Source organism: Pseudorca crassidens, chromosome 4 (assembly GCF_039906515.1).
Source record: "Pseudorca crassidens isolate mPseCra1 chromosome 4, mPseCra1.hap1, whole genome shotgun sequence".
In the NCBI taxonomy this organism is placed as follows: domain Eukaryota; kingdom Metazoa; phylum Chordata; class Mammalia; order Artiodactyla; family Delphinidae; genus Pseudorca; species Pseudorca crassidens.
In genome coordinates, this window is record NC_090299.1 from 3,474,870 (window position 1) to 3,495,270 (window position 20,401).

General features: G+C 57.6%; 1 protein-coding gene across 27 annotated transcripts in view; it reads left to right on the forward strand.

The window, feature by feature from the left end:
• The window catches only part of ABLIM2 (actin binding LIM protein family member 2), a 150,808-nt gene extending 137,507 nt beyond the window's left edge, over positions 1-13,301 (forward strand). For 21 of the 27 annotated variants that reach the window (XR_010942828.1, XM_067735003.1, XM_067734995.1 and 18 more), the window contains one exon: positions 11,551-13,301. Coding sequence is in view for 19 of the 27 variants with exons in the window: in XM_067735003.1 (XP_067591104.1) it covers positions 11,551-11,664 (114 nt within the window). In the remaining 8 variants the exon portion in view is untranslated. The remainder of the gene's footprint in view (positions 1-11,550) is intronic. The other 6 variants (XR_010942826.1, XR_010942831.1, XR_010942832.1 and 3 more) reach the window with 4 other exon arrangements.
• The last annotated feature ends 7,100 nt before the right edge of the window (positions 13,302-20,401 follow it).

A 20,401-nucleotide genomic window follows, 5' to 3' on the forward strand; every position in this document is an offset into this window, starting at 1 on the left:
GCAAGGGCTTAGCTGCAGGGAGGTGGGGAGCTGAGGCCGGGGAGGGGAGGCAGCAGAGCCAGCAAGCCCGTGGATGCCGTGGTCAGGCAGTGCAGCCCACCCGCTGAGTCTTGGAGTCCCCAGGGTGTGGGCAGCATCTTGCCAGCAAAGGACCGCAGAGCCGAATGACCCCAGGGCCTCTTCTCAGGAGGCTGGCCACTTAGCAGGACATTTGGACTTCACCCCGTAGAAGAGGAAGGACGACTGGAATGTTCTGACCTGTTAGGAGGTGTGCGGGTCATTCCCGGGGCTGGGGGCGGGGCAGCGGGACCGGCTAGGAAGCTGGGGTGTGAGTGGGGGGCAGGGAGAGCACGTGGAGGTGCTCCGAGAGCAGGAATGCACATAGCAGGCCCCGAGTCAAGCTTAAGGGGTGCCTTCCCTGTGATCTGGAAGACGAGGTCCTAGGCAGCCTCTTCCGGGGCCTCTCCCGTGGCGATCCCCGCTGCCTCTGCAGGGGACACACTCTGGCTCCTGCTGAAGGTGAGCCCTTGTTGAGGGTGTGGTCTTGTCCCACTGCCGTAAAGCAGGAGGGTGTCACTGCTGGGTGACTCAGTCAGGAGCCGCCTGAAGGGGTCCCCCTGTTCTGCTTGTTTGTTCCTTAAGCGTGGGTGCCCTGAGGGCTCCTGGCTCCCACCGTGGGGTGTAGGGGGGGTCCGCTCAGCTCCTGACGCAGCAGCAGCCTCGGGGCCACCCGCCCCTTGGGACTTGCTACTTCCCTCTTGGGTCTGGGGTTCGCTTTAACCAACTCCCATACCCCAACCCTTATTTTCCTACAGTACAGAGAGAAGGTGCAAAACATCAAGTGGTTAATACGTGTAAATGTTTCCCTTTTTAAAAAAAAAACCTTGGAGGACGGGGGTAATGGGTTTAATCACCCAAATCTCCAAGAACACACCCAAGGGTGCGTCTCTCTGTAATCATTCTCTTCCTGATCTCAGGCAAGCCGGGAGGCAAATTGGAAGCGTTATAACAAACAACGCGTCCCACAGCCTTCGGGGTTTGGAGCTGGGGTGTGAGCCAGGAGGGGCTCACGAGGGGCTACCTCCCAGCAGGAGAGAAAGGGACACCGCTGTTTTTATTTCAGGGGAGAGAGCTTTATTTTTAATATAAAAACAATTCATAACTCTTGTAAAAGTCCAGAAAAACACAAAGAACGTAAACATTACATGGAATTCCCCTACCGAGTCAAGACTCCTGTTAGCTCCGGGGCAGACATGCTTCCGGAAATCTCTTTTTTTGCACAAATACCCAGAGATAACTGAATTCTCTTTTGGATAAGTAGCCTCGTACTGTTTATGCAGTTTGACATCTGCTTTTTCTCTCTTAAATGTTATGTGAACATTTTTCCGTGCCATTTCATGGGGATCTGCCCGTCCTTTTAGTTGGCTGCGTGGTGGTCCCACATCCCGTTCTGAGGCCGAAAACTGTATGTCCCAACCTGGGTGGATTTGATGAGTTTTCTAGCAATGGTTGGTGGGGGGGGGGTTGCTGATAAGATTGGGGTGTGTGCAGGGCCTGCACTCCTTTAATCTGGCCTCAGGAGGTCTTTTCTAGAATGAAGAATACTGACATCTTCCATTTATTGGGGATTTAGTTCTATAAAGAGCTCAGAATATATTGCTCTGTGTATCCCTCGAGGTGGAGCCAGGACCTGCCCCAAGGCTGCACTAGCGTTTCTTGGCCAATCTCCCTTGTTTCTGCATCCCGTCCCTTCCCTGATTAGCAGCTGTTCGAATCTTCCCTTTGGAACTCAGGGAAGGTCGTGGTGACTGGAGTCTGTTCCCTACAAACAAGAAACGGGGGGCACAGAAAGGCTTCCATGCCCAGGAACTGCACAGTGTCCTGCTCAGCTTCAGTTCCACACCGGGGAGGGTCCCAGGGGCCAGGCTGTGGAGGCCGTTGGCTGGGGCTCGGTCACGTGGCAAAGCTGCAGGTCTGCTGTGTGCTCAGCAAGGGGAGAAGATGGACGTGGGCAGACAGCTGGTGGTTCCCACACACCTCTGTAGGGTCGGTCCCTGGAAGGAGGACCACTCTGTCCGTCGAATGGTCAAGGCTTGTTATCCATCCTTTACCGCCAGAGTGCTTGGCCGAGTCTCACTGGTTTGGTGAACACGGGCCAGGCACTGAGCTGGGCCCTAGGGGACACACGATGAGCAGAAACCAGCATGAGCTCTGCCCGTAGACTCAGCTTGGTGGGAGGTAGACGTCAATCAATTGATGACCCAAATGAGTGTGTGAAGTTACACACCAAGGTAAGGGCTCTAAAGGAGAGGAGGGTGGGCCTGTGAGCATTTAAAAGGGGGTAAAAGTTAATTGGGTGCAGTAAGTGTGCCTGCTTGTGTGTGTGTGTGTGTGTGTGCGCGCGCGCGCGCGTGCACGCGCGCGCTTGCACCTAAGGTGAGTCATGGCAGGTAGGAAGAGAATTCCAGGAAGAGCACACAGCAGGTGCAAAGGCCCTGGGGCAGGAGGCAGCATAGGCTGTTTGAGAAGGAACTAGCTGTGCTTGAGTGGGTGATGGGCAGGAGGGGCCAGGCCTCGTAGGGCCCTGAGCCACATAAGCAGTTTGGTTTCTAGGAAAGGCAAGGCTTTTAAGTTGCAGGACGACCTGATTACATAAGTAAAACAGTGCCCGAGGCTGCACCGTGAAGCCTGAATTGGCCGTGTGGATGCAGGGAAACCGTTTTGGAGGCGGTTGGGTTATCCAGGCAAGAAATGATGGCATCTTGGAGAGGGTGGTGGCAGTGCGGAGGTGAGAAGCGGGTAGATTCAGGCCCGATTTGGGAGGTCAAAGTGGGAGGGGCAGGGACACGCCTGGCGTGACTCCGGGCTGTCGGGATGGGGTGCTGGGTAAGTGGTGGTCACTCGGTGCGGCAGGACGAACCCCGGTTCTGATGGTGTTTGTCGCTCTGGCCTGTGAGGCACAGACAAGGGAGTACAGGATGCTCAGCCTGACAGAGAGGAAGGTGCCATGTCGGCCCCTGGAAGCCCATAGTACGTGCTCAGTAAAGGTTGGTGACTCATGGAGGTGTTTGGAAGGAGGGTGGCCGTCCTCCGCTGCTCTGGAAGCGCTGTCACATGGAAGGCGGTCAGATGAATCGTGTGATCCCAGTGCGCAGAGCCAGGTTCGGGCTTCCCGGGGAGACCCGTCCGGGGCCAGTTTCACACCATCCCTGAGATCCAGCACTTTCTGTCCTGGGGGGTCTGGGTCCCAGCGCCTACCCCTGGCACCCAAGGACCTCATGCCTTGGAGGGTCTCAGATCCTTCCTGCGTTTGGCTGTGCCAGGAGTTTCCACTCTGAGGGGGAAGAGCCTTGCCTGCCCCGGGCAGACTCAAGTGTCCTCTTACCTGAGGCCACTCCTGCAAACCTCTGCCCGGCTGCCCGACATTTGCCGAAAGACTGGCCATTGGGCTCGTGCATCAGCCTCTTGCCATCCAAAGGTGGCATCCTGGTGGAGGGAGAGAGCACTTAGGGTCGGGATGGCCTGGGTGTGAACCCAGTCTCCATAATGTCTAGCTGTGTGACCACAGACAAGTTACTTAACCACTCTGAGCCTGACCCTTACTTGTCAGATGACATCGCTGTTGCCTGTCCTGCTGGGTGGTTTGAGCATCTCTTCAGTTGTTCAGAAGTAGCCATGAGCACCTGCCGTGAGCGAGCCCCAGGCAGGTGTGATGTACACATGGTTTAATTATTTTGTCCATGTTGCCCCCAGTTTACCAACCTGGGAACCGAGTAGGCCAGTATGGATTAGAAAAAGGTTTCCACAGGGATGGGGTGCTATGGGCTGGCCGAACAATGATTGCTAAGAACTTAGTGGAAGAGCAAGGTGGCTGGCTGTGAATGGAGGTAGGATCCGCCACAGGCTTGGCCGCCAGGAGAACAGAGGTCCCTCCCTGCTGCCCGATATGGGGAAAAAACAGGATGTTTGAGAATTTATCAGACTTGGCTTGTTTACAAGCTCTTGATCACTAGGCTCTTCCAAGCACTGGACACGTTCCTGTACTTGGTTTTCACAAGTTGGTGCAGCAGCTAGAGGAGGCCTTGGTGGGAAGGGGTGGGGGTAGGGGAGCTGGAGGACATCCCCAGGCCCTCGGCTTCCGGGGGACAGACCTGGGGTTCCAGCTAAGTAGTCACACAGGGCCACGCGCTGTGCATCTTCCTGGATTAATTACAGAATTAAAAGTGAATTTCTAACCACCCTTCCTTGCCCCAACCTCCCAGAGCACACATTTGGCTCCTTAGGTAGGAAAGTGTATCAGCCAGGGCCCTCCAGAGAATCAGAACCAACAGGATACAGGTAGACAGACGGACAGACAGATATGGACATAGACATGTATTAAGAAATTTAATTTAAGGAATTGGCTTCCCGTGGGGCTGGCAAGTGTGGAATCCGCAGGGCAGACCAGCAGCAGGCTGGATGGACACTCGGGCAGGAGCCGACAGGTAGAAGCAGAATATCTCCTTCTCCAGGAAGCCCTCAGTGATTGCCCCAGTGGAGTGGATGAGGCCACCACATTAGGGAGGGTCATCTTCACTTAAAGGCTGATTGTAGGCATGACCACATTGACAGAATACCTTCCCAGCCACCCCTAGACTAGAGTTTGGCCAAGCAGCCGGGCACCAGGGCCTAGCCAGGCTGACTCATGCAGAGAGCAAAGGCTGCCGGCTGAACAGGTTTGGAAGGAGGGTGTGTCCCGGCGAGTCCCCAGGGTCCTCCTTTCTGAGTGCTCAGCAGAGGCAAGGCTGAGCGGCTCCTCTGGGGCCCCCTCTGCCAGACCCTGAGGCTAAACGCACACCTGAGTTTGCTCAAGCAGGAAAAGCCCAAGTTGTAGGAATGTGCCTGAAAAATAAGGCCCCGCAGTCAAAGAATACGTCCTTTGTTTAGACCCATCCAACCGGTCTGATAAGAACCTGACAGACTGATGGTGAAGTGTGGGTTCCCGGCCACTGGGTGTGCCTGGGAGATGGGTCTGCCGCAGCCTCCAGGACCCTGGGGCCTCCCAGGAGAGGCTCGGAGAACAAACAGGAACAGTCCTCCAAGGCCAGGCCAAGTGGCAGGGACTTCGGGGTGGAGGGCGGGGAGGGAGGGGGGAGACACAGTGCAGAGTAGGGCAGGCAAGTGGAATGGGCTCTGAAGGAGGAGGGAGGAAGCTGGGAGGCAGCGTGGCCGGCGAGGTGAGAGCACAGATGTAGATTCAGGGATGCAAAGAGCACAGATTGTCCCTGGGTGAGGATGGGAGACAAGCCCATCCTGCCCTGCTGGAGCTGAGAACCAGGTGAGATCAGCAGTGGCTCCGTACTGAGGGACACACATGGCCTGGGGCCTGCTCGCTTGGCTAGTGCAATCCAGGAGGGCCCTCTGGAGGAGGGGGGCATTTGAACTGGTACCTGTAGAAGAAGGAGGAGCAGCTCTGTGCAGTGGAGGGAGAGCATGGCATGTTCCAGAACCCGTAGGTGCCCACCGTGGAGCAGAACGGTGGTGGAAGAGGTGGGCAAGGACACGGTGAGGCAGGGCCTCGGGGCCACCTGGCAGCCACGTCACTCCACATCTCGGAGCCTCCGTCCCCGTCCTTCCCCATACACTATGCAGACATCACGAGCCTGTGATGGAGAGCTCCCGGCCTTCACCTGGCCCAGAGGAGCAGTCCGCAGATGGCTGGGATCATTGTCATTATGGTGATGCTGTCGTTATGGCGATGACGTCAGGGACCTCCGGCTAAGACGGCAGAAGCTTCAGAGCATGGACCCAGCTCAGCAGGGCAGGGCTCCCCTCTGCAGACAGGGCCTCCTTGTACAGTGTGTGGGGCAGGGAGGCACCGTGGGACCCAGGCCTCAGAAGAAACGTGGGCCCTTGCCGGTCCAGGATTCGCAGGCTGAGCGGGTCTGGGGCCTGAGCCCACCTGATCAGCCCCCATTGGAGCAGGGGGCCTGGCAGTGGCCGGTGGGCTGGCGTGGGACATCTGAACTTGGTGCGGTGGGCAGGGGGTACTGGGAATGCCCTGCAGGCCAATCCCAGCAGGGTGGCAGCTAGCCTGGGATACCCTGCAGAGCAGGGGGAGCACAGGCCAAGGGCCTCCACCACAAAGCCCCAGACGCTTCCAGAAGCTGCATCAGCGGGCAGGGAGTCAGGACTGAGGGAGGGCCCTTGAGCCACCTGGCCTGGCGCCCAGGCTGCGTGCCCTCGGGCGAGGCATGGGACCTCTCGGAGCCTGGGTTTCCTGAGGTCGTAAAATGAAAACTAGAATCCCAGGGCAGGTGGCGATGGCAGCAGCTGTCATGAAGTCCCTTCCCAAGCCTGGCCAGTGGCCCTGCATCAGTGCAGGAGGATGGCGGGGTTCAGGGTCTGAACTGGGATCCCCGAGTAGGCCTCCTGGGCCCGGACGCTGCGTGTATGAGTGTGCGTGATTCTATCAAAATGGGCCACTGCGCCATCGTTTCGGGGGGCCCGTGACCCAGAAATAGTGGGGCTTTCTGCCCCAGAGGGACAGCATGCATGGCCCGGCTTCCAGGTGCACAGGTCTCGGTGGGCCCGTCTGCCAAGGGGAGGGGTAGCCCCCCAGCTGCGTGGACCTGCTGGTCTGAACGGCACGGCGGTCTCAAGGAACGGCAGGTGACAGCTTCTCAGAAAGAGCCCTGGCCCCCCGGCCAGAAGGTCCGAGTTCTAATGTGCCACTTGCAGGCTGGGTGACACGGGAGACGTCCCCGTCTGTGGCCCGGTCCATGTCCTCTGAGCACCACCAGCTCCCACACTCGTTGCCTCCCTGGGTGTGAGTGCACGTGTGCATCTGTCACAGAGCCGTGTGTGCCCTGGGTTCCCGGCTGCCGTCCCTTGAGGAGCCCTTGCTGCGAGCAGAGGTTAGTGGCCATTACTGATTCCTGTATTCAGGGAGCCCTTGGCGATGGAGCCAGGTTACAGGCTTAAGTCAGATCATGTCCCTCAGAAAACTACCTCTGGCTGTAAGATGCTGGTGGCATGTCATCAGTGCTTCACAAGGCTTCAAGGCCTCCAGGTCCCAGGCCCTCGAATGGACTTAATTGTGCTCTGACCCACCTGCCCGGCAGGTGTGCGATCTCTGTGGGGTGGGCGCACCTGGTCTGGTTTATTTCTGCGTCCCGGCACCTGAATGAGGAGAGAGCAGAGCGCCTGCATAGGACCAGCCCTTCCCCTCCCTTCTCTCCGCTCACCCTACCACCCAGGAGCGCCCCATGCAGGGTCCCGGGCACACAGGCCCTCTCCCTGCCCGGGGGTGCTCGTTACGGAGGGACCCCTAGTGCATCCGGCTCGCTCAGAGATCAGGGGCTGCTAGAGCCGCTCGTGTTGTTATATTTTCAGGAACTTCCCACGCTGGTTGTTAAACCAGCCATTACTGAAAAACAAATGATGTAAACTTAGGATTATGAAAATTACATTTAAAGCAAAGGTGATAAATACCCAACACTCCCTCCTCCCTAATCTCTCAGCCACATTCTACTACCATCTGTGCTCTCAAGGTTACTTAGCCGCTCTTGCATCTGTGCGCGGGAGGAATAATCTGTGACTGTGCCCCCGGGCATCTCTTTCCAGCTCTGCATTCAGTGGCGTCACGTTGGAAGCTTGAAACTGGCCGTGTATTTACACCACGGAAAGGAGGCTTGCGGGTCTGGGAGCCTGGGGTGACGGGTGCAGTCAGGAGAGACTTCCTGGAGGAGCTGACACCCAAGCCCAGGTCTGGGGAGTGAGTAGGGGTTACGTGGGCAGAGGAGGAGGCATTCCAGGCAGAGGGAGAGTGGGCTAAGGCACAGACAGGATGATTCCGATTTTACAAACATCACAACTGAGGTCGTGTCGCTCAGCACAGCTGGACAGGCCTGGAGCCAGGACCGGATTCCTGTGTGTCTGGCTCCTGAGCCCGAGGTCTTTGCACGATGCTGCCCTGGAGGGTGACACATAGGCGGACCCCTGGCAAAGCGTGTGGGACCCCTACCATGCTGCAAAAACGGCCTCCTCCCCAGGGGCTCTCCCCAGTGCACCCCAGAAGCGAGGCCATCCCGGGACGTCCCTCGGCCCAGGCACCACGCCCTGGGCTGCCTTCCTGCCGGCTCAGGAGGGAATTCGGCCGTGCCGTGCCTGGCGGGGCAGGGAAGCCTTCCGGAGCCAGCGGCCGGGGGAGTTGGGCCAGGGTCAGAAAGCCGGCTCTGGCCTCTGGGGTCAGCCGTGCTCTGCCACGTTCCTCCTGCTGCGGCAGGCACTCGGGCGGGCAAGAAGAGCCCTGGATGGGGGGCCCTGACGCTGCCTTGACGGACATTACCAAGTTCCCAGCTGCCAGGAGCGGGGGCCCTTAGCCCCTTCTTCCCTGGGAGGCTGTGGGATCAGCCAGGTGTGGTGAGATACTAGAGACCACACAGCTGGAGCTGGGATGGCTGAACAGATCCCTCCGCCAGGTCTTCCCCATGTGACCCTCTCCCGCCCTCCAGAGCCCTCAGGCAGCCTACAGAAACAGGACCAGAGCCCGGGGGCCCCTGCCAGCCCCCAGGACTTGCCCTTAGCCTGAGTCCCCAAACCCAGCTGCCATCAGCTGCTCTGGGAGGCATGTGACACATGTGGGCTCCTGGGCCCCTAAGGCTGCCTTGGGAGGTTTTGGGGGGGCAGAGGGGAGGGTTCAGGCACTCTCAGATGTGTCAAGCACCCAGGGTCATTGTGACAGGCCTGCGGGCTTGGGAACCCAGCTGGGACACCGTGCAGCACCCCTCCCTCCCTCCTGCCTCCGGCTGCCTCCCCGGCAATGGGGTGCGCTCCTGTGGCCAGGTGGGGGCCAGGCGGGGGGAGCAGGGTTGGGAGCGCCAGCCCCAGAGGGTCCTCTCCTTTGCCTGTCCTCCTGCCCGCTCACCCACCACATGTCCCCAGTTCACAGGTCCCCGAGGTCGGGTGTCCCCTTGCCCGTAGAACCCAGGTTCCTGTTCAGCTTTTCGGACTCAGTTCTCAGGGCATCTTGGTCTGGAGGCTGGAGGACGGGCTGCATGGGACCTGCGGGGGGTGCCGGGGGAAGTGACTCCTTGAAGTGGGCGCTGCTGTCTGAAGTGACAGTTCTGAGTCCCCGTGGGCTGGGTTGTGGCTTCCCCAGATCGGCAGGAAGCCCCAGTGTCAGCGCCACGCAGGTGGCTCGTTTCTGGCATATGCCCGAACCTTCTTCCTGGTCGCAGGTGCGAGACGGCAGCAGGCAGCTCACGGCCCTTCCCTGGCAGAGACTAGCTTGATGGTGTGCGTGTGTCTGTGTGTATCTGTGTATGTCTGTGTCTCTGTGTGAGTGTGTGTCTAGTATGTCTGTGTGTATCTATGTGTCTGTGTATGTCTGTGTGTGTCTGCATGTCTGTATATGTCTCTGTGTGTGTGTCTGTCTTGTGTGTGCATGTGTGTCTGTGTGTCTCTGTGTGAGTGTGTGTCTAGTATGTCTGTGTGTATCTGTGTGTTTGTATATGTCTGTGTGTGTGTCTCCGTGCGTGTCTGTCTGTGTCTATATATGTCTATGTCTGTGTGTGTGTGTGTGTGTGTGAGAGAGAGAGAGAGAGAGTGTGTGCGCCCTCTGAGGACCCCAGGCCCAGATTCAGTTAGGAGGGCCTTTTGTGACTCAGCAAAAATGGGTCCCCTGGGTTCCCTCCCCCATATCCTGCCAGCAACTGGGCTCCAAAACCCAGCGCGTGCCACACATATTCGGTGATTTTTATGCAGGACACAAGTGGCAGTGACTCTGATGTTTCTGCTTTCCGTAGTTAGCCATGTGTCTTCACACCGTTTTCTCTCGATCATCACAGTAACCTTGAGTATGAGGTGTTTTGTTGTAAATTTAAGGAAACCACTCTTTGAGGGGCAAGAATTGGGTTTTTTAAATTATAAAAGTCACAATTTTAACCATTTTAAAGTGTATGACTGAGTGGCGTTTAATACATTCTCAAGGTTGTACGACCTCCACTACCTCTATCCAATTCCAGAACACTTTGATCAGCCCAGCAGGAAACCCCGTACCACTGACCAGCTATTCTCCGGTCCTTTCCCTCCCCAAGACCCCGGCAGTGACTACTCTGGTTTTGGTCCCCGTGGGTCTGCCCATCCTGGATGTTTCGTATAAATGGGGTCAGCCTCACGGCCGTGTCCGTGTCTTAGCGAACGTCAGAGCTTCACGACTTTTTATGGACGAACCACGTTCCCGAGTCTGAATGGAGCTCGTTTTGTTTATCCGTTTGTCCTTCGATGGGCAGTTGGGTTGTTTCCGCTCTTGGCCCTTGTCAATGATGCCGCTGTGAACGTGGGTGTGCGGGTGTCCGCGCGAGTCCCTGGTTTGGGTCATCTGGGACCTGCTTGGGAGTGGATCTGCTGGGTCGCACGGTGATCCTGCTAAGTACGTGGAAGAACAGCCATACTGGTTTCCACACAGCCACGCGGAATCCGCACTTCTCAAATGGGGGCCAGAGGGGCATCTGAACCGGGTCCTCTGGGGCCAGAAACTGACCCCCCCCCCTCCTGTTGCAGACTGTCCCCCACCTCCTTTCCGTCTTCCCCTCAGCCCTCCCAGGCAGGAGGGGGACAGCCTCACTCCCCCTGGGAAGCCCCCCCGGGAGATGGTGCCGTGCCCACCTGAGCCGGGTCTCGGAGGACAAGGAGTTACTCAGAGCCTGCTGAGGAAGACAGATGTGGGGTTGATGGGAGCAGAGACCTGCAAGGAACAGTCTAGAGTTCGGGTGGCAGTCAGGGCAAGCTCCACAGAGGTGGCTCCATCTCGGATCATAACAAGCGTGCCCAACGCACACTGGCCCCGCCCGTGGCCGGGCTCAGCCCTGAGAGCTGACCTGCACTGACCCACTCACCCACACAGCTCTGGGCGGGTTGCCAGGGTGACCCCATTTACAGGTGAGTAGACTGAGGCTCCAGAGGCTGGCTGGCGCAGGTGCCCTTGACACCGTGCCGTTCAGCCTCTCCATTGTGCCCCCAGGATCGGGCTCAGAGAGACAAAAAACTCACTCACGGTCACACAGCAGAGGAGGGGAAGAGGGAGGATTTGAACTGAGGCTCCTTTGCTCACCTTCCATACCTCAGCGTCCTCATCTGTGAAATGGGGGCGAAATAAACCACTCACTTCCGGCTCTCAAACGGCGGCCGTGAAAATTAAATGAGATCATGAATGTACCCACATATGCAAATCTCCTGAAATCTCAGCCATTTCCCGGCAGGAGGAAGTCCTCTCCCGCGTGTGCTTTCACACTTCGTCTGCAGTGGGACACGTGTCTGTAGGTGTCAGGAGGCAGGGCTCTGGCCCCACTTCTGCAGCTGGTCACCAGCCTGGGGCCCTAACCGGATCTCTTTCCTCTGGGCTTGGTTCTGTCCACTGCAAAGCAGAGCGATGGGGATACAGAGGGAAGGTGGGAAGCCCGAGGGCCCCGGGCGCGCTGAGGGGACCACCCCATCCTTGCTGCAGATCCCGTCTCAGGGGCCGAAGTTGCTGACTGCTCCCCTCTGGGTTTTCCTTTTTATCTGAAGAGACACTTGTCGCCCGAGGAGTTCCAGGAAGTGTTTGGGATGAGCATGGAAGAGTTTGACCGCCTGGCCCTCTGGAAGAGGAACGACCTCAAGAAGAAAGCCCTGCTGTTTTGACGCGCCGAGGCCCTGACCACGGGCATGCCTGCGGGAGCCACCAGACCCCTCCTCTTGCACTTGGCTTCGGCTTCTCTATGTCCACGGTGGACGGTGGGCGCCTGGAAGGGCCGGGCTGGGGCCTGGGGGCGGGAGGAGGTCCCAGAGCAGGTGCAGCCCCCCCCACCCCCGTTTCTGCCAGCAGCGCTCCCGCCCGTAGTTTAGGGCCCAGACGCCTGGCTTTGCACTACTCCTTCCCCGCTGTTGCTTGCCATCACGGAGATGCTGCAAGGTCACTGCCCCGGAGATGGGGGAACAGACAAGGGCAGCCCAGCCCCCAGGCCTCCGGGCAGTGCCCACCCCACGCTGGTAGGACAGAGGCGATGGGACCGGAGATTTGAGGAGGTCTGTCGATGACAGGGTCATGGGTGGGTGGGCGCACGGCGTGGCCCCCCTCACCCGCTCAGCCTCAGGAGGCACGGCCTGGCACACGGGCCCCCCACCCCCGAGGCAGGGGGCGTGCCACCCAGGGCTGCAAGAAGCATGGGGCTCGGTTTTTACGGCCTTTGTGATGAATCGCTGTTTAGGGAGGAACTTCAGTCTAGACAGGCACCTTCTGCCAGGGCCCCCCGTGCACTGCATTTTTCTTCCAGATCATCCCTTAGATGCCTAAATGATATCTTTAGAGTAACACAAAAGTTTTTATTTTATTAAAAAGTAGAGCCTACTTAAAGACGCCATATATAAAGAGTTTAATTCTATGGTCCCACCGCAGGGGAGCACCTCCAGCCTGATTCTCCACTGTTCGCATCTGCGTGGTTTCGGGTTTGGGGTGTGTTCCTAACACACAGGACCCCTTGTCTGTTTTCTTTGTGCTTTTTTGCTTTTTGACCTGTCATACAGGTACCCCGAAAGGCAGACCCACTCCCCGCCCCCCCATAATGCTGTGTGTAAGTACACGTAAAGTACAGCCACCACTGTTTTTCTCGCTGTCATTTTCCAAGTCTTGGAGAGAAGACATCCTCCCCTGACGGCCAGTGCCCCAGAATGAAGGATTTCCATGCCCTCTTGGTGACATGGCCAGGGGTGTCCCCCCTTCCCCCCTTCTCCCCTATAAAACACAGACACCCCCAGGGAGGGATGCTCGTGCCCGGTCCTGAGACCGACAGCCAGACCCTCGGGGAGACGGGATGGGAGGTGGCACCTGGATCACAAAGTCAGCAGGGCATCCACGGCAGGAGGCTGGTGGGTCCCCCGCGGGAAGGCGTCCTGCTCGTGATTCGGTGTGGGCTAGAGCGTGGCGCCTGACGCGGAGTGTTTGTCAGTGCGTCGAGAGGCCCGTGAAACACTGCAGAAGCGTCCCCGGAGTCTGTCCCCCTCCCCGTCTCTGTGAAGCTGCATCTTTCTGTGTGTCCTCGAGGTTCCCATCCGTGAGTCACCGTCACTCAGCTTCCTTTTGGCCCCGTAACACGCCAGTCCCTCTGCGCGCCCGGCTTCTCACCAGCCCAGCTTGGCCAGGGAGCGGAGTTCGCAGCACCTGGTACGCGTCCCTCCACTCTGCGATCTGAGCCCTGGCCACTGGAAACCCCCGGTTTCTCACTAGTGAACGTCATGTCGGACTAGGGGAGCCTGGAAAAATAAAGGATGATGTATTATAACTTGTGAAAGTGAAAAGCCGCTTCTTCTAAAGGTGCGTCGTTTCTAGGCATGGACCCCCTTCTGCTGACAGTCGCTGGGGAGAGCGTCTGCCGAGAGTGGTCACCCCGGAAGCCTGCACAGAGCTGGGCGGGACGGCCCCAGGGTTGGCATCGGGAACGCCCCGGGGCAGCGCTCTCAGGGGCAGGCCCTAAGGGTGGGGCCCTCTGCTTGCTCTAGAGCCCCTCAGCTAGGCACCAGGTGCTGACGGGAGGGATGCTTATGCCTGTCCCCAGTCAGGCTGGGGAGACAGACCGGCAAACAGACAATGACAACAAGACTGACCCTTTGGAGAAGGTCCAGAGGAGGCCCCATATACACCCCAGAGGTCAGGGGGCCGGGCTTTCTGAGAAGGTGTTGCCAAACTAATTCTTGACAGGTGAGGAGGTGTTCCCAGAGGCCAAGGAAGGGAAGGGTGTTCCAGGCAGAGGGAACAGCAGGAGTGGACCCTGAGCCAGAGGCAGCTTCCCCGGTTACGGAAACTTGGGTTGCTGGTTATGGCTGGAGCACGTGGCTAAGGAAAGGAAGAGAATGAAGGCCGGGCTCCCTCCAGGGAGGGCCCAGCAGGTCGGCAGATGTCATCCTGGGATGAAATGCTTTATAATCTCTACCTTTGTTTGCTCAGGCCGCTGTAACAAAAACCATAGACTGGGGGCTTAAACAACAAAGATTTCTTTCTCTTGGTTCTGGAGTCTGAAGTCCGAGATCAAGGTGCTGGCATGATCGGGTTCTGGTGAGAGCCTGCTTCCTGCTTACAGAGGTGTGAGTTGTGTCTTCACAGGGCAGAGAGAGATCATCTCTCCTCTCATCTCGCTCAGCTTCTCAAAGGGCACTAATCCCATTGTGAGGGGCCCACCCTCACAACCTAATCACCTTCCAAAGGCCCCCTCCTAATCGGTCACACTGGGGATTAGGGCTTTAGCATATGGAGTTGGGGGACACATTTAATCCACAGCAGTTTCTAATCTTATTCCAATGACATTAATGACTCTCATAAAGACCCAGAAGCCTGTCCACGTGTACACAATCTGCCTCATTTTCGTATACCCAGGTTTGCAAGTCAGAAACCAGCACATTCCTTCGCCCCCAAGGATGGCCTGTCAGAGGTCCTGGTTCCACCCTGAAGCATCTCTCTGTATCTCTCCGTCTCAGCAGACACTGTCACGGAATTATCCAGATCAGAAAACATCCTGAGAGTGGAAGGTGGCCCAATGACCCAGGGACACAGCATACACCTGGCCTGTCCCAGGCAAACTGGACATGTGGTCACCCTGACCATACTCCCTCCACCCTCACCTCTCACCTGGGTGAACCCAGCTTCGCCATCAGCCTTCTGTCCCCACTCTCACCTCCGGACCTGTCATTTTTCACAGACAACCAGAGTGATGCTTTGCAACCATCAGGTGGATCGTGTCAAGCCCCCAACAGCACCTTCTATGACCCCCCGCTCTCCCCTCTCCCTGCTCCACACGGGACTGGCCTCTGTCCATACGTCACAGCCGCGCTGCCTTCCTTCGGCACAAGCCCTCAGCTTTTGCACACACTCTCCTCCCTCCTGGAGTCGCGGGCGTGCTTCTTCTCTAGGCAGGGCCCCTCTCACCCCTCTTGGTTTGGCTCTGAAGTTCCCACCTCAGACAGGCCCCTCTGCTGACTCTAGGAATTTCCCCACCAATGCCCGCCCCTGTGTCAGCACATTCTTCTTTTTTTTCTTTTTTTCCCAAATCACAGTTTCACTTTGACTTGGAGACATCTTGCATTTTCTCTCTTCTTTTAATTTTTTTTTAATTTTTAAGTTTATTTGATTGAAGTGTAGTTGATTTACAATGGGGTGTTCATTTCTGCTGTGCAGCAAAGTGATTCAGTTATACCCATATGTACCTTCTTTTTCGTATTCTTTTCCATTATGGTTTATCACAGGATATTGAATAGAGTTCCCCAGCACATTCTTCTTATCTGTTTACTGATGATTTCCCTGCAAGAGGGCTGGCGGTCTCATAACAGTGCTCTGTGGCCCGTCATTGGACTATTTGGTAACAGGACTGGAGCCAGAGTTCCTCCTGGTGTCGGTGCTCGAGCCCAGAGTTCCTCCTGGTGTCGGTGCTCGAGCCCAGAGTTCCTCCTGGTGTCGGTGCTCGAGCCCAGAGTTCCTCCTGGTGTCGGTGCTCCTAGAGCAGCGCAGCCCAATAGAACTTTCTGCAAAGCGTTCTGTACCCACACTGCCCAGTATGACAGCCACTAGCATTTGAAACGTGACAGGTGTGACTAGGGAATTAAGTTTTAAGTTTTCATTAGTTTAAAGGTCAGTTTAAGTAGCCACACGTGACTCGCAGCTGTCGATTAGACAGTGCGGACCTGGAAGATGAGACACTTCCAGTGTCCTGAGCGGGAAGACCGGCTGCTGCAGGAGGCTTGGGACCTGTCATTCTGGCTAGTGGAGTGTCCGTTCGGTGCCTGGTGTGTAGGGTCGTTTAGAGTACGTTTGCTGAGCCCCCGTCTGCGCCTGGCACTGTCCCGGGTGCTGGAGGTATGCACAGCCAGCCCGTGTCCCCCAGAGCTTACATCCCCACCTGAGCCCCAGCTGTCTCGGGTTCTAAGGGGCTGCCCACCCCAAAGTCCCAAGCCAAGTCCGGCCCCGTTCTCCACGCCAGCCTTGGAGTCTGCTAATGGCACCAACATTCCCGAATGGGCCCCAGCCTGGGCCTGTGTCAGGAGCGCCGAGACTCATGGGGCCGGGAGATGTCTACAGGCCTCCTTCCTGGACCCTTCTCGCCAGGTTAGCTGTGCCTTCTAAGCCACTGGAATCTCAACCCAGTGCTTCAGAATTCACTGCTTTGAACGTGAGGACGAAGAGAGGCTGGCGGACCACACAGCCCATCCTAGGGTTTGGCTCAGAAGTGACACGTGTCGCCACCAGTCAGGCCCATTGTTCAGAGTTAGTCCCGTGGCTCCACGCAGCTGCAGAGGCATCTGGGAAGCACGGCACCGTGTGTTGAGAAGGGGAGAGGACCCGCTCTATGGGTGGGCACTCCCAGCTCTACAGCCCAGGCTCCCCGAGGCCTTCTTGTCTCCATGTTCAACCCCCCGTGCCTTCCGTGTCAGGAGGCCCCCAGCTGCCCCGGTCACCATCCTCTGCAGGTGAGCTGCCCTCACTCATCAGTACCCAGCTGCCCACCAGCACCACATGGACCCCAGTCCCTCCGAGGCTTTGCCATGTTCCGTGGCCCCTCCTTAATGCGCTTTACCCACAAATCACCATGTCCTGCCCACGACCTGCTTCCCCCAGCACAGGTAACCAGACCAAGAATGGCCCCTGAGCTCCCTGCAGAGCAGACTCCCTGGTCACCCTGTGTGACATTTCTTCCCCAGGCCCAGCCCGAGAGGCTCCATTCTGCGTGGAGATGGTCTACCCAGTCAGCACTCTCTCAGGGAGCCAGACTGTGAGATGCATGAGTCAACCGGGGGGTGGACAGAAGCAGGGGACACCCAGCCACAGTGCAAGCCAGCAGGGCCCACGCAGTAAAGAGAGGGCGCAGAGAGAAGTCGGTCAGGAGAGCAGGAGGGGGAAGCAGGAAGGAGATGGAGCTGGAGTGGCCCGTCACAAGCATGAAGGACGTCGTGAGTGGCCCTGGGAGTGGCTTGGGGCTGGCCATAAGCCCACCCACCCCTGCTCTAAGTCCTGAGCCAGGTGAGAACCAACAGGAGACGGATGAGGAACCAGGGACTGTATCAGTTTCCTTAACGCACCAGAGTCTGAAGCGCCAATGCAGAGCTTCTGGAACAGCTGAGTTGGAAGACGTTGCTTCGTGTGTTTTAGCTCAGAAAAGTCTGCAAGAATGGTCCACGTCCTACCCGACCCGCACCTGGACCTAAGGTCCCACCGGCTGACAGCTGGTGGCACAGGGGTTGGCAGAAGCACCCTCACCGGCCAGCACCACCAGGAGGGGGCCTGCCTGTGAGCCCGCCTTCCCGGGGAAGCAGAGGGAGAAGGGCCTCCAGGCCCACCCCCAGGACCCCGGCCTGGGACCCGGCTTGGGCACAGCTCCTGCGGGAGGTGAAGAAGTCCCTTTACAGATCTCACTGTCTGTCCCGCCCTGTTCTGAGCACCTGAAGTCCTCACAATAATACTATGAGGCGGACCCTTCTGTAATCCCCACTTTGCAGATGAGGAAACTGAGGCACGGGGAATGTCAGATAAAAGATCTAAAGCCCGCCCTCTGCATTTGGATAAGGGGCGTTGTCTCCCGGGTGCAGAGCTTGGGCGCAGGTCGCCCTCAGACCAGGCCCGCAGCTACTCCATCTCACCATCCAGAGAAGCCTTGGTCTTTGTGGACAGTCAGGGACACTCTCGATCCCTAGACAGCCCGCCGGCCCCGGCCCCGAGGGCACTGAGCGTGCCCTGCTGCTCAGTCTTCGGCAGGTGGAGGGTGGGCTCCTTCTGGCCGAGCCCCAGCTGCCCCTCCCACTGCCACTGCCCCCGCCTCTCCCCGCCTCCTCCAAGGCCATCGCCCCCACCTTCCTTCTGCTCCTTTCCAGGCCCCCCTCCCCTACATCACCTCCACCCCTTGCCATTGTCTTTCTTAGTTCCCAGGCTGCTGCTGCAGCAGAGGGAAAGCTGTCTACTAAACGGGTGAAATCTGGATCATTCCAGAAGCTAGTTCCCCTGGCCCCTTGTCTCCCCCTCCCCAGCCTCCACCTTCCCCACCTTCAAGAGTGGAAGAAGCCCTGGTATTGGGTAAGTCATCCACCTGTGCTACGCGAGCCAGGATCTGGCCCAGTTCCCAGCCCACGGGCTGAGAGGGCACGTCCCCCAGTGTGAGAGCACTTCTGACAAATTAAATGAGAAAGGAGATCAGTGCCTCCCTGGTGACCGCCAGAGGCTGACAGGCTATTACTGAGCCAGGTTTCATGAATAATAGAGGCTTCCTTTTCTCCTGTCTGCAGCGTGAGCACCTTGAACCCTCCTCAGCTGCACATCATTTCTGAGCGCTCCACAGAGCAGGCGCCACATCCTGCCCGTGCTTCCCACCTCCAACACCCCGAATCTCTCTGTCCTAATACTTACATGCCTTGTCATTCCTCCAGTCCACCCTGTGCTCAGAGGCCCACAGCAACTGGTCTGTAGTGCAGGCTTGACTGTGCTATCTCCTGCCTGGACACCTCACCACAGGGACCTCCGTGGCCTGTCCTCCGACTCCTTCATGGGCACCATCTGGCCACTGATTCCCTCTGCAGACTCTTCTTTACTCCTCCATTCTGGCAGCCTTATTTCTTGAGCATCATCTTCTCACCTCCCTCCCAAACGTGGCGCCCTTAACAAGGGCTCTTTGCTTTGCCCCATCTAGCAAACTCCTATTCATCCTTCGATACCCAGCTGAGATGTCATCCTCTCTGCAAAGACTTCCAGGATACGACCCCTCTCCCCAAACTGTTACCACCCTTCCTTCCATTCAGATAACCCTGTTTATGAACAAATATTACTGAGTTGGGTGTGACAAAGCCGAGATGAAGAAGATACTGTCCCTGACCTCAAGAACTGATTACAAACCCATGGAAGAGATGTGCTATGGACTAAATTGTGTCTCACACACACACACACACACACACACACACACACACACACACACAAATTAATATGTTGAAACCCTAACCCCCAGTGTGACTGTATTTGGAGACGGGCGTATAAGGCGGTAATTAAGGTTAAATGAGGTCATAAGGGTGGGGCCCTAATCCAATAGGGTCCGTGCCTTATAAGAAGTTTTCTTGCATAGGCCCTAGAAAAAGGCCATGGGAGGACACAGGAGAAGGTAGCCATCTACAAGCCAGAAAGAGAACTCTCTCCGGGAACTGAATCTGCCAGCATCGTGATCTCGGACTTCCCAGCTTCCAGAACGATGAGAAATAAAATAATGTTGTTTAAGTCCCTGTCTGGGTATTTTGTTATGCAGCTTGACTGACTGGTACAAGGGTCACAGGAACAGGCAACAGCAGCACAGGTAGAAGTGCTGTGATGGAGGGTGGGGGCATGGGAAGGACCCTAACTGGGAGCGGGGCGGGCATCTGGGAAGGCTTCCTACACCCAGCCCCACTACAGCTGAGTTCAGAGGGGTGAGCAGGAGTTGGCCAGTGAAGGCCGGAGTGAGGACGGGTGCAAGAGGCATTCTAGGCCGAGGACACAGCACAGCAAAGGCTTAGGACCGGAAGCTGCCTGGAGCCTCCAGGAGCTGCACAGTATATCTGGGGTTTGGGGCCCTCCCTGCCCTGGGCTCCACAGTAGCCTGGCTGTGCCTGGGACACTTTCCACCTCGGCTCATAATGACCTGTACACCCTGCCAGGGAGACGCTGCCGGGCCTGCCTGGAGGCCTGGGGCCAGCAGGATCCGTGCATCTGGAGGCTCCTATGAGACCATCTGCACCTCCGGCCTTGGGCTCTGCTCAGCCTACGTGAGGGGCAGGCCTGGAGCCCCAGGGAGTTAACCCACCTCCGGGGAAGCCTTAACCAGTGAGGCTCCCCAGACCCTCCCCCATGGGTGGGACATCTCCGAGGTTGTCCACACTGGGCTTGAGTTCCCGCTGCCCACGGCGGCCACCTGCTCCTGGACACGCCTCCCTTGGCACCTTCCTTACCTTCCCCGGCCCTTCCCTCCTCCATGCTTAAACCGTTTGTACAGAGTTCTGGTTTCTGGGGTTACTTCTGGGGACACCTGTCTTCCATCAGGCCGCCCCTGCCGGGGGGCAGGGAAAGAAAAGTCTACTCTTACAGCCAGCCTAGTGCTCTGGCCTTCCCAGGTGTGAGCAGAGCCACGTGGCATAACCGTGCAGGGCCCCGGAGGGAGCCTGGGTGATGGGCACCGCTGCTGTTGCAGTAGGGCAGGGGCCCTGCGCCGTGGCCTCACCCCCACTGCTGATCCCAGACTCACTAACACACAGAGCTCTTTCTCTCTCTAGCCTACAGAAAACACTTTCCGCATCTCACGATGGATCCTTCCGGAGTGCCCACAGGAAGCTTGGTAAACTAGGTAGCAGTATCTCCATTTTACAGCTGAGGCAATGGAGGCTCAGAGAA